Below are 10,165 nucleotides of genomic sequence, written 5' to 3'. Positions count from 1 at the left end.
TGCATTCAGAAGATATTTTATTTCCTGACTGCACTATTCACAAAGGTTTTGTCACAAGATGTTGAATGTAACATGTAAACCATTAGATATTTTACTTGGCAGAAGCTTCTGCTTTCTTCAGCTTGGCCATCTCTCTTGTCAGGATAGAATTCCTCTGTAATAAGACCATAATAAAGAGAGAAAGGAGAAAGAGAAAGGGGGAGGGGATAAAAAAGAAAGACTGTAAGAATTGTTCAACGTTACAGACTCCTTACAGAGTACACTAGACAACTTAAAATTAACATTTGCATTATACAATGTTGCATCATTAACAAGATTGGGCTGCTCAGGATTTCAGAGTGACCAACATGTGAGGCCGACTTTAAGGTGAAAGATTTTTAACAGAAAGAAGACTGCCATTTTATACATAAAATTAACTTAAAAGTTCTGATAAAATCTAATTTTCATGCCTAAAAAGGGCAAGGTCTACTGTATTCATGCAAAACTAGTCATACTGCCAGCACTGCAGCATGAAAGAGGTCCTCTCTCAAGGTTTGAACAAAATATCCAGGTTTTATTTGATATTTTTTCTTCTTTGACATTCAATTAAACTTTCTCACCTTTTGCTTGGCGCGCATGAGCTTGTAGCGGTCAAAATCGGTCATCTGTCTTCTCCTCTGCTTGGCGGCCAGCTTCTTAGCCCAGATGGTTTCTTCCCACTTGGTGGTGATGTTGTCCTTCTCCCATGCCTTCCTCACTGTGCTGTTACGTGCGGAATGTGGGATGCTGATGACAAAGTCTGTCAAGTGAAGCTGCTTGAATCGCATTCCCTGGCGCTTCACACCGGAGAGTGGTCCATCAACGAGGGCCTATGATGAAAAAAGATGAGAAACAGAATGGGTACAGTGAAAATGTTAGCTATACCAAGAGTTAAAAAAAAAAAAAAAACGTTAAACCTCTAAATCCAAAAGTTTATGGAACCCCCATAGTGAGGAACAAAAAACTCTCATATATATCCTTAAAAAATTCTCCAAAATAATTTGATGCTATCTTTATGTGGTATATGTTTTAATATACTTCGATAATTGGGAGGTATTTCTGCCAAACTTCATCCATATTTCTGCCAAACTTCATTCAGATGAGACAAAAATAGACAATCTGAATACAAATCCATATTCATGTAAAATGTGTCAATTAATTCATAGATATGGCAACTAAAAATGTAGCCCTTTTCAATTTTACTTCTCAGTGAAATCAAGAGAACAAAATGCAAAATGTCTCTAAAATCTTTTCAATTTTTTTGCATTATGGGCAAAAAATATCAGTCTAATAAAATAATTTGAAAAAAATTATGAAATACACAAATTTTAAACAAAGAACCTCCTCAGCACTTACCCTCCTTTGGTCAATGACATCAACGATGACACATAGCTTGCCCTTGTTCTGTCCGCTTGCGATGTAGGCCACACGGCCAATCTCCACAAACCTTCTGAACACCTATCAAATGAAAAGATAATGTAATATTAGTTCCCTAGCAGTATGCTCATACTGCCTGGTTTGCTGTAAATTTAACTTCATATAGTTTTTTTCCCTATTGAAGAGCATGTAAAACAACCTGAAAGTACATTATCTTACTGACTGAAAGTGAAGTTTGACCACATGAAATTTCAACAAATGCAACATAGCATTTAATATAAGTTATAAGGATAGATAACTGATTTGACAATTTGTTCATTTTTTATTTTATATCACTTTACTGGGATCACAACGAAGAAAGAAATTTACAAAGTGCATAAATATACAAATACAATAAATATTCAGATAAGCCCAGATCATGACTCGTTACTGTCAATGTAGGTCAGTAATATAAAGGTACAGTATAAATGGAAGTGACAGGTACATGACATACAAATATATCTTTAAAATGTAAGAATTAAAAGATAAATGATCGGCCATAAACCCTGTATGGTTAAAGTTAAGAGACCTGAAAAGTATTATATTGTTTTTTATTAAAGGAGGTGTTGATTAAAGGGGAGGGGGCATCTCCAACAATACCGGGGGAAATTCCGACCACAACAATGAAAATTCATATAATTATAGATAATTAACAGTGTATAATGTGACATGTCCTCAATATTAATATAGAATTTTCCTAAACAATAAACATAGATTTCAGGAACTGGATGTATACACTGCTGAACTAATTGGTATAAATGCAGCAGAGAAAGACTTAAAAGTAGGAAAGGAGAGAGAAAAAGAAAGGATATTGTGAGAGAACGAAAGAATGAGAGGAAAGAGGGATATACAGAAAAGGGAGAGTGAGAGAGGGGGTCCCTCAGATGGATTCATCCCAATTTCAAACAGAGACTATTAAACTTGACTGTTCGATTTTCAAAGAATATTTGAAATGGAAATAATTGTCAGATTTTGTGAATCCCAACCGTTCTTTCAAATATTAAGTTTATCCTGATATCAGAAGTCTTTTTAATAGCAACAGAAAGGATGATAAAAATTTGGGCCTTCAATGTAATAGCAGGAAATATCATACCTCGTCCATTAAAAATAAATGGGATTCTGGGACAAAAAAATAGTCTGAATTATATCAGACACAGATATTGTAACAGATCACTTTCACATGTGTTGAAAAATGACAAGTGCTCAATTCAATTTCATTCTTTTACAAGAGTGAGGATCCAAAATTGAAAACCCATCTACATCAGTGGAAGTTCCACTTACATTTTTTTTTTAATTTAAGTTTTTAGGGGGTGCAAATTTCAAACAATAAAATGTTCAAGTTTGTTCTTTAACTATATCAACAAGACAAATGGAACTTTATTTCAAGTACAAGCTGTAATGTATTTTGTTGAAATTTGACTCTACAAGGAATAATATTAAATGAATGCAGACAACACTTGTATTATGAATGCAAAAATATTTTTCAATGATGCAATTTCAATGTTTGGATAGTATGTTTTAATTTAACAATCTATTGTGATCAACAGATAACGAACCATTATACAATTTCTTACTGTTAAAATCTACAAATATTAAATAAGAGCATAGATTTTGAAGGCGATAAATGTTATGGGGAGGGGGTGCTGAAAATTGAACCATGAAATACAAACACAAAATGAATGCCATTTTGAAGCTTCATTGGTTTTCTGTGATTTTTGTTTTCTTAAATGATGAAAATGAATGTTATGACAGGACATTCAAAATTTGAATTACCAATAGATGGAACACCTTTGAACCAATGTGATTTTGAAATATGAAAAGATAAAATTTATAAAATGAGGACCACTTCTGCTCGCTGGGTCAAAGTTGCTCTTTCGTACTTTACCTGTATCTGTCCCATCATAGTTTATACCACAATCTACACCCAATAAATATTGAAAAGACAACATAGCATAAAATGAAAATGCGTGACAACAGGGCTATATCAACTGCTACAGAGTGAAAAAAAGTGGTCACAAATCCCTATGTCACTTTTTAGAATCATGGCTCAGTAGTATTGATAACAACCCCTAAAATTATGCAAGGTACAGAATAACATATTGAAATTAATTTAGAACTCATTCATATCCATTTTATATAATGCTAAGTATGTTGTGCCATCAAATTTGTCATGGAAAATAAAGTGTTTATTTCTGTAGATATCACACCATTTAAGAAAAAAAAAAATGAAAATGATTTTGCTGAGAATGTCAAACTGATATTAAATGTAGGAGCTATATTTTGTAATTTATAGGTCCAAGCATTTGCAGGTTCTTGCCCAACACAGTATACAGAAGACAAGGTAGATGTTTCAAGTATGAAGCCCGACGAGTGGATACCATGCGCGACCAAAAAAACATGTAAAAAGGGTGTCAAAAACACAAAAATAATGAAAAAAGGGTATCTATTTCGCTAGTAAAATTACGTGTTTAGGGTCGAATTTGCGGGGATGATAAAACAAAATTATGTTTTATAAAGGATGTCCTTTTTGCCCCAACACTTCGTGTTTAGAGTCAGATTTGTGCGAGGTGTAAAAGGTGGGGTCGTACTAAACCAAATAAGGTAAAGCCGACAACCAAAGGACCCGTAACAATAAAACATTCCTGTACTTGTTTAGGGGTTCATTTCAGGGAATAATTGCCAAGAGTATCGTTTTGTTTCCAATACTTGTTAAAGGTAGGGTTTCACACGCCAGTACTTGTTAAGGGGTGCATTTTCAGAATATGGAAATTACGTGTTTAGGGTGCTTTTCGAGACCCCATGGTCGCGCATGGCATCCACTCGTGAATGGAAGTGGCCCCCCCCCCCCCCCCCCCCCGGGTATGAAGTCCTGTGTTCAACTGCCTGATCTTGACAGAGGCTAATTCATTTTTCAACAGAAATTGTGATTGTCTTTGCAAATGAACTTAATTTTTATTCATAACACCCAAACATTCAAATTAACTTAAGTAATAACAATGACTTAGTTATGTATGTTCGTGGATATGGTCCAATCCCTTAAAGGGTTTTACAATATAAATATCCATAATTTGTCAACCAGGGAGGAGGGATAGGGTAATTAAAGGTCAAGTCCACCTCAGAAAAATGTTGATTTGAATCAATAGAGAAAAATCAGACAAGCACAATGCTGAAAATTTCATCAAAATCGGATGTAAAATAAGAAAGTTATGACATTTCAAAGTTTCGCTTATTTTCAACAAAATAGTTATATGAACGAGCCAGTTACATCCAAATGAGAGAGTCGATGATGTCACTCACTCACTATTTCTTTTGTTTTTTATTGTTTGAATTATACAATATTTCAATTTTTACGAATTTGACAATCAGGACCTCCTTGCCTGAAGCACAAAATGTTAAAATAATGGAATTCCACGTGTTTAGGGAGGAATGAAACTTCATTTTACATGACAATGACGAGAAAATCAAAATATTTCATATATAAAATACAAAAGAAATAGTGAGTGATGTCATCAACTCTCTCATTTGGATGTAACTGGCTCGTTCATATAACTATTTTGTTGAAAATAAGCGAAACTTTAATTAAAATGCCATAACTTTCTTATTTTACATCCGATTTTGATGAAATATTCAGTATTGTGCTTGTTGAATTTTTCTCTTTTTATTCAAATCAGGTTTTTGTTGGGGTGGACTTGTCCTTTAACATGACTAAAGAGTCAGTCATAGAGATAAGGAATTTTTATAACAAAAGGAATGATCAAGTAGGGGATACAATGTATGGAGGACAGATGAGGGTAACAGAAGTAGGCTGATGAAGACTGGTGGCAAAGAGAATAGAAGTGTAAACAAGGCTTATTCTTAAGAGAGCTATGTGCGGAAAATGTAAAAGGGGCTAAAAGAGTGAACCCTGGCTGAGAAAGAGAACAAACTCATGGATCATTAAGGATAAATACCAGTCATGGTAACGATCTCAAAATGTTCTCAGAGTTTAAACAGAATCCAATAAAATGGCCACCCATATGTGTTTGTATGAAAAAATTATGCCAAGTACATGTAACTCTGGGGAAAATGTGTAATTGCTGAGAAATGAGCAAAATGAGCATGTCGGGTATTTTATACACTCATTTTATACACTTATTTTATCTCACATATGCCTTTATGTAAGTGATCATTAGAATTACCTTTTCATCTAAAATTTCATAATTTCACAAAGATAAGTTTATTGCAGTGTACCAGATCTATGAATATGATAATATTGTGGCAATTAACCTTGATTCTAAATAATTTTTCATGAAATAATTGTTTGCTGTAACTTTATTTTACCTTTCACACCGACCATGGCATTGAATAAGACCGTAATAAGCTTAAATAATGTACGTGACAACCAGATGCTGATGATTGTACGTCAACGGAGATACAGATACAAAAAAGTTCCCCACATTAACCTTACTCTCACAGTGAATCTTTTCAAGAATGGGCAGACATTTAACATATGATCAATGATAAGCATGATTTTTATACAATTATATTTCATATTTATTTTTTAGATACTTACCTGTCTTTTATTTACACCCTAAAATACAAGATGTGATTTAATCAAAAGAAATATCCATAAATGATCATGTCACTGAAAAACAGAATTAAAATAAAGCACTTTCATGAAAATACAAGTTTACAAAATTAATAATCTGGAGCAGGCAGGGCCAGGGGCTTAATTACCTTCTCCAATTACAATTACTTAATTGAAGAAATGTTCAATTCCAATTACTTTTCAATTAAATTACATTTCAAAACCCTAAGTCATGTAAGTTGATAGAATATAAACACTGACTGATGCAGGTTTCGCATCGCCGTTTGTCCCGTGCTGAATTAATGGGGGTCTACACGCAATTGGCACATCGCACTCAATACGCTACACCACGGCCCACGCACCCGACATCAACGAGCATACGAACAATAATTACACACACTTCTACCCCTTTCCTACACACTTTATGATGAAATATACTCAGATTTATAGAATATTAGGTGGGAAAGTAATTTAGGTACAAGATATCACATGAAAAATATCAAAGGGAAAAAAGAATAGAGTAACATTTAAGGCATATTCCGGGACTATTTATCGTACCCTGTCAGTCATGCTGGAAACTATGAAAAAAGATCGACTTGGCCTACAGAGGGCGTAAAGTAAAATTTAATATTGGTCACTCCAATGCTTTCATGATAGAAAATAAAACGATTGTTTAAAAAGCATTCCCAACTTTGAAAAAAAAGAAAAACCTATTGTAAAAAGCAGTATTCATCGAAAAAGGATTAGGATTATGCAACCCATGAACCCTTTTATTCAACCATCTAGCCATTCCAATTGCCAAAAAAAAAAAAAAAAAAAAAATCTATGGGACGCCATAATGTGAAAATGGGGATCTCATTTCTCTATACCCCCCTCCCCCGGGGGAGGGGGGGGCATTCAAATAATTTTTTGATGGGGGTGTGTGCCTCTCGAAACTCTGAAATGGGGGTCTAAGGAACTGACTAAAAGGGCTGGGCGGCTTCTGAACTGAAATTTTGTCATTCGAAGTATGTATAGAGAACTGAAAATTAGGTCTGAAAAGGGGGGTCATCAAAGCGGCACGTCCCCACCAGCATGACCAATATATGTGAGTGCCCCCGGGCCGGGGCTCTATACCCGGCCATTCCGCCGGCTATAGAGATAAATGTTTTCAGTGTATTTTGAAAACAAAACCAGATCGACAGGCCTGAATTAATTATAGACAATGCAGAATTTGGTGAATGGCGAATAGACTTTTCTGTTTATTTTGGATCTCTAAATCTATTAGGAATTAAAATATGGATTATTTTTTTTATAGAGTTTTTTTCTTCCGTCGGCCAATTTATCCATTTATATGTCTACTTGCGACTATGATTAGAATCCATGTAGAATTTATTTCATTTTATTTTATTTCAGTTTCATTTCCACATTTAAATAACAAAATATATTATATTCATTTTTTAGCATTTTATAACGATAAACATATGCTTAACATAGTCTTGTTCTAAGTCATAATATCAGATATAAATCATTCATAGAAAAATTTTCTCTTAAAAATGAAACAACAAATACCTATATGTGGGAAACAGCCATCTTAAACTTTAATTGGAGCCTAATTTGATGGCTTTAAAAGGAAAGGGAAGAAATATCCAACTAAATCGAGCAAGTGGCGTATAATATGCCAATTAAAACTTTTGAGGGGGCGTATTGGACAAAATTTATAAAAAGTTATGAGAAAGCGAACGAGCGAGCAGAAATTTCGACATTTTTATTGCTCTGAAAACAAAGAGGACGGATGAAAACAGTGAGAGAGAGAGAGAAAAAAAAAATTGAAATAATATTGAGAAAATGATATCATAATTATTTCACCCTAATTCTCTCTTACACTTTCTCTTTTCTCGGGTCGCCACAGAAAAGAGCTTTTTATCTTTTTTGCACAAAATAATATCAATCAATGCAATGGAAAGAAATTAAAGGTCAAGTTCACCTCAGAAAATTTTTGATTTGAATCAATACAGAAAAATCAGACAAGCACAATGCTGAAAATTTCATCAAAATCGGATGTAGAATAAGAAAGTTATGACATTTCAAAGTTTTGCTAATTTTCAACAAAATAGTTATATGAACGAGCCAGTTATATCTAAATGAGAGAGTCGATGATGTCACTCACTCAGTGGCGTACCGTGGGTCACGGCATTGGGGGGGGGGGGCACCAGCAAAAATTTCGAGTCACTTAGGGAGCGCGCGAAGCGCGCTCAGTTGTCAGGTATTCTGACCTAATAGAGATATTTTAAGGACATGCAGGATATGTATCTCACTGATTAAATAATGCGAGCGCGAAGCGCGAGCTGAAAATTTTTGATATTCAGAGCTAAAAAGGGACATTATAAGCAATTTTTTTGTAATCATGATATGTAACTGTGTCGCTAAACAAACAATGCGAGCGCGAAGCGCGAGCTAAATTTTTTTTTATATATTGAACCTAAATAGAGAAATTTTAAGGACTATATTTCAAAATCCATTAAGAGTATAAATATCTCACCACAGTCATCTAATGCTAGTGCCATCCTTTGCTGATTTTGTTAGAATTACATCTAAACACAGTCATGAAGCACCTTTTGTAGTCATTGTAATTATGATTATCATACGCATTTTACTAATTAAATACTGCAAGCGCGAAGCGCGATGAAAATTAAGGAAATTTAGACCTGAAGAGGGGCATTCTAAGGCTTGTTTGTATGTATTCCCTAAGACCGTATGTATTTCACTAACCAAATGATGCGAGCGCGAAGCGCGAGCTGACATTTTTTATTTATTGACCCCAAACATGGATATTTTAAGGACTATGCTTTTTGTGAATCCATTAAGAGTATACCTATCTCACCATAGTCATCTAATGCCAGTGCCAAGCGCTTGCCGATTTTGTTACAATTACATCTAAACACATGAAGTACTTTTTGAAGTCATCATTGTAATCATGAGTATCATACGCATCTCACTAATCAAATACTGCGAGTGCGAAGCGCGAGCTGAAAATTTAGGATATTCCGACCTGAAGAGGGGCATTCTAAGGCTTGTTTGTCAGAAAACTTGACATTTTAAGAACTGATTTAAGGAGTTCATGAAGAGCAGAAATCTCACCAATTCACTAATGCGAACGTTAGCACGGACAGGAAATTTTTTATATTAAGACCTTAAAATAGGGCAATCACTTTAAGTAATCATGAAAAAGAAGAATATGTCACTACATAAAGCAATAATAACTCGAATTGCGAGGAAATATATTTGTGTATATTGATTTGAAAACGGGAGGTTTTAGTACAACATGATTATATATCTCGTTAAACAGTCTATGCGAGCACCAGGAACAATGAAGCAAATAATGTTTCATTAAGTAATGAAAAAAATGCTTCTTATGTAATATAACATACAACATAATATAATATAACATTATAATGAACAATTAAATCTCTTCTTTCCCCCACTACGTTTCTCCTCCCTTTTCCCTCTTTTTCTCCCTTTCTCCCTTTCCCCGATTTTTTTTTGCCAGCCGATTGGGGGGGCACGTGCCCCCCCATGCCCCCCCCTAGTTACGCCACTGCACTCACTCATCTTTTGTTTTTTATTGTTTGAATTATACACACTCTAAAAACAAGAAATGTAAATTAACATTCAAGGTTGGAGGAGTGACAACATTTTCTAAATGTTGCATTTACCACTTTAAATGGTTCTATACAACACTTAAAATGTTGGATTCAGCTCTGTATACAAGGTTGGATGTAACATTTGGAAAAGGTTGTCACGCCTCCAACCTTTCAAATGTTGATTTAACATTCGAATTTTTAGAGTGCAATATTTCAATTTTTACGAATTTGACGATTAGGACCTCATTGCCTGAAGCACAAAATATCAAAATAATGGAATTCCATGTGTTCAGTGAGGAATGAAACTTCATTTCACATGACAATGACGAGAAAATAAAAATATTTCATATTTTATATAATAAATTACAAGAAATAGTGAGTGAGTGATGTCATCAACTCTCATCTGGATGTAACTGGCTCGTTCATATTTTGTTGAAAATAAGCGAAACTTTAAAATGCCATAACTTTCTTATTTTACATCCGATTTTGATGAAATTTTCAGTGTTATGCTTGTTGAATTTTTCTCTTTTTATTTAAATCA

The 10,165-nt window shown here is 34.2% G+C and overlaps 1 protein-coding gene across 2 annotated transcripts; it reads right to left on the bottom strand.

Annotated features, from left to right (window-relative positions):
* LOC121407210 (60S ribosomal protein L14-like) lies at positions 1-6,598 on the bottom strand. 2 transcript variants are annotated; one of them, XM_041598171.1, is made up of 5 exons: positions 6,560-6,598; positions 5,987-6,004; positions 1,375-1,476; positions 600-848; positions 1-154 (listed from the first exon to the last, which is right to left on the bottom strand). In XM_041598171.1, the coding sequence occupies exons 1-5, from the start codon at positions 6,569-6,571 to the stop codon at positions 92-94; spliced, it is 444 nt and encodes a 147-aa protein (XP_041454105.1). In that variant the 5' UTR covers positions 6,572-6,598; the 3' UTR covers positions 1-91. The 2 variants fall into 2 exon arrangements, with proteins under 2 accessions (XP_041454105.1, XP_041454106.1); XM_041598172.1 differs by lacking the exon at positions 5,987-6,004.
* Between the last annotated feature and the right edge of the window lie 3,567 nt (positions 6,599-10,165).

Source organism: Lytechinus variegatus, chromosome 2 (genome assembly GCF_018143015.1).
Source record: "Lytechinus variegatus isolate NC3 chromosome 2, Lvar_3.0, whole genome shotgun sequence".
Classification (NCBI taxonomy): Eukaryota; Metazoa; Echinodermata; class Echinoidea; order Temnopleuroida; family Toxopneustidae; genus Lytechinus; species Lytechinus variegatus.
Note: the sequence above shows the minus strand (reverse complement) of the source record. Positions and strands in the feature narration are given on the sequence as shown.

What these genes read in the sequence shown, in the direction of transcription:
- LOC121407210 (XM_041598171.1), bottom strand. An exon ending in ATGTCATTGACCAAAGGAGG is followed by an intron (nt 849 to 1,374) that starts GTAAGTGCTGAG and finishes TTTTCATCATAG; the next exon opens with GCCCTCGTTGATGGACCACT. An exon ending in TCATGCGCGCCAAGCAAAAG is followed by an intron (nt 155 to 599) that starts GTGAGAAAGTTT and finishes GTCTTATTACAG; the next exon opens with AGGAATTCTATCCTGACAAG.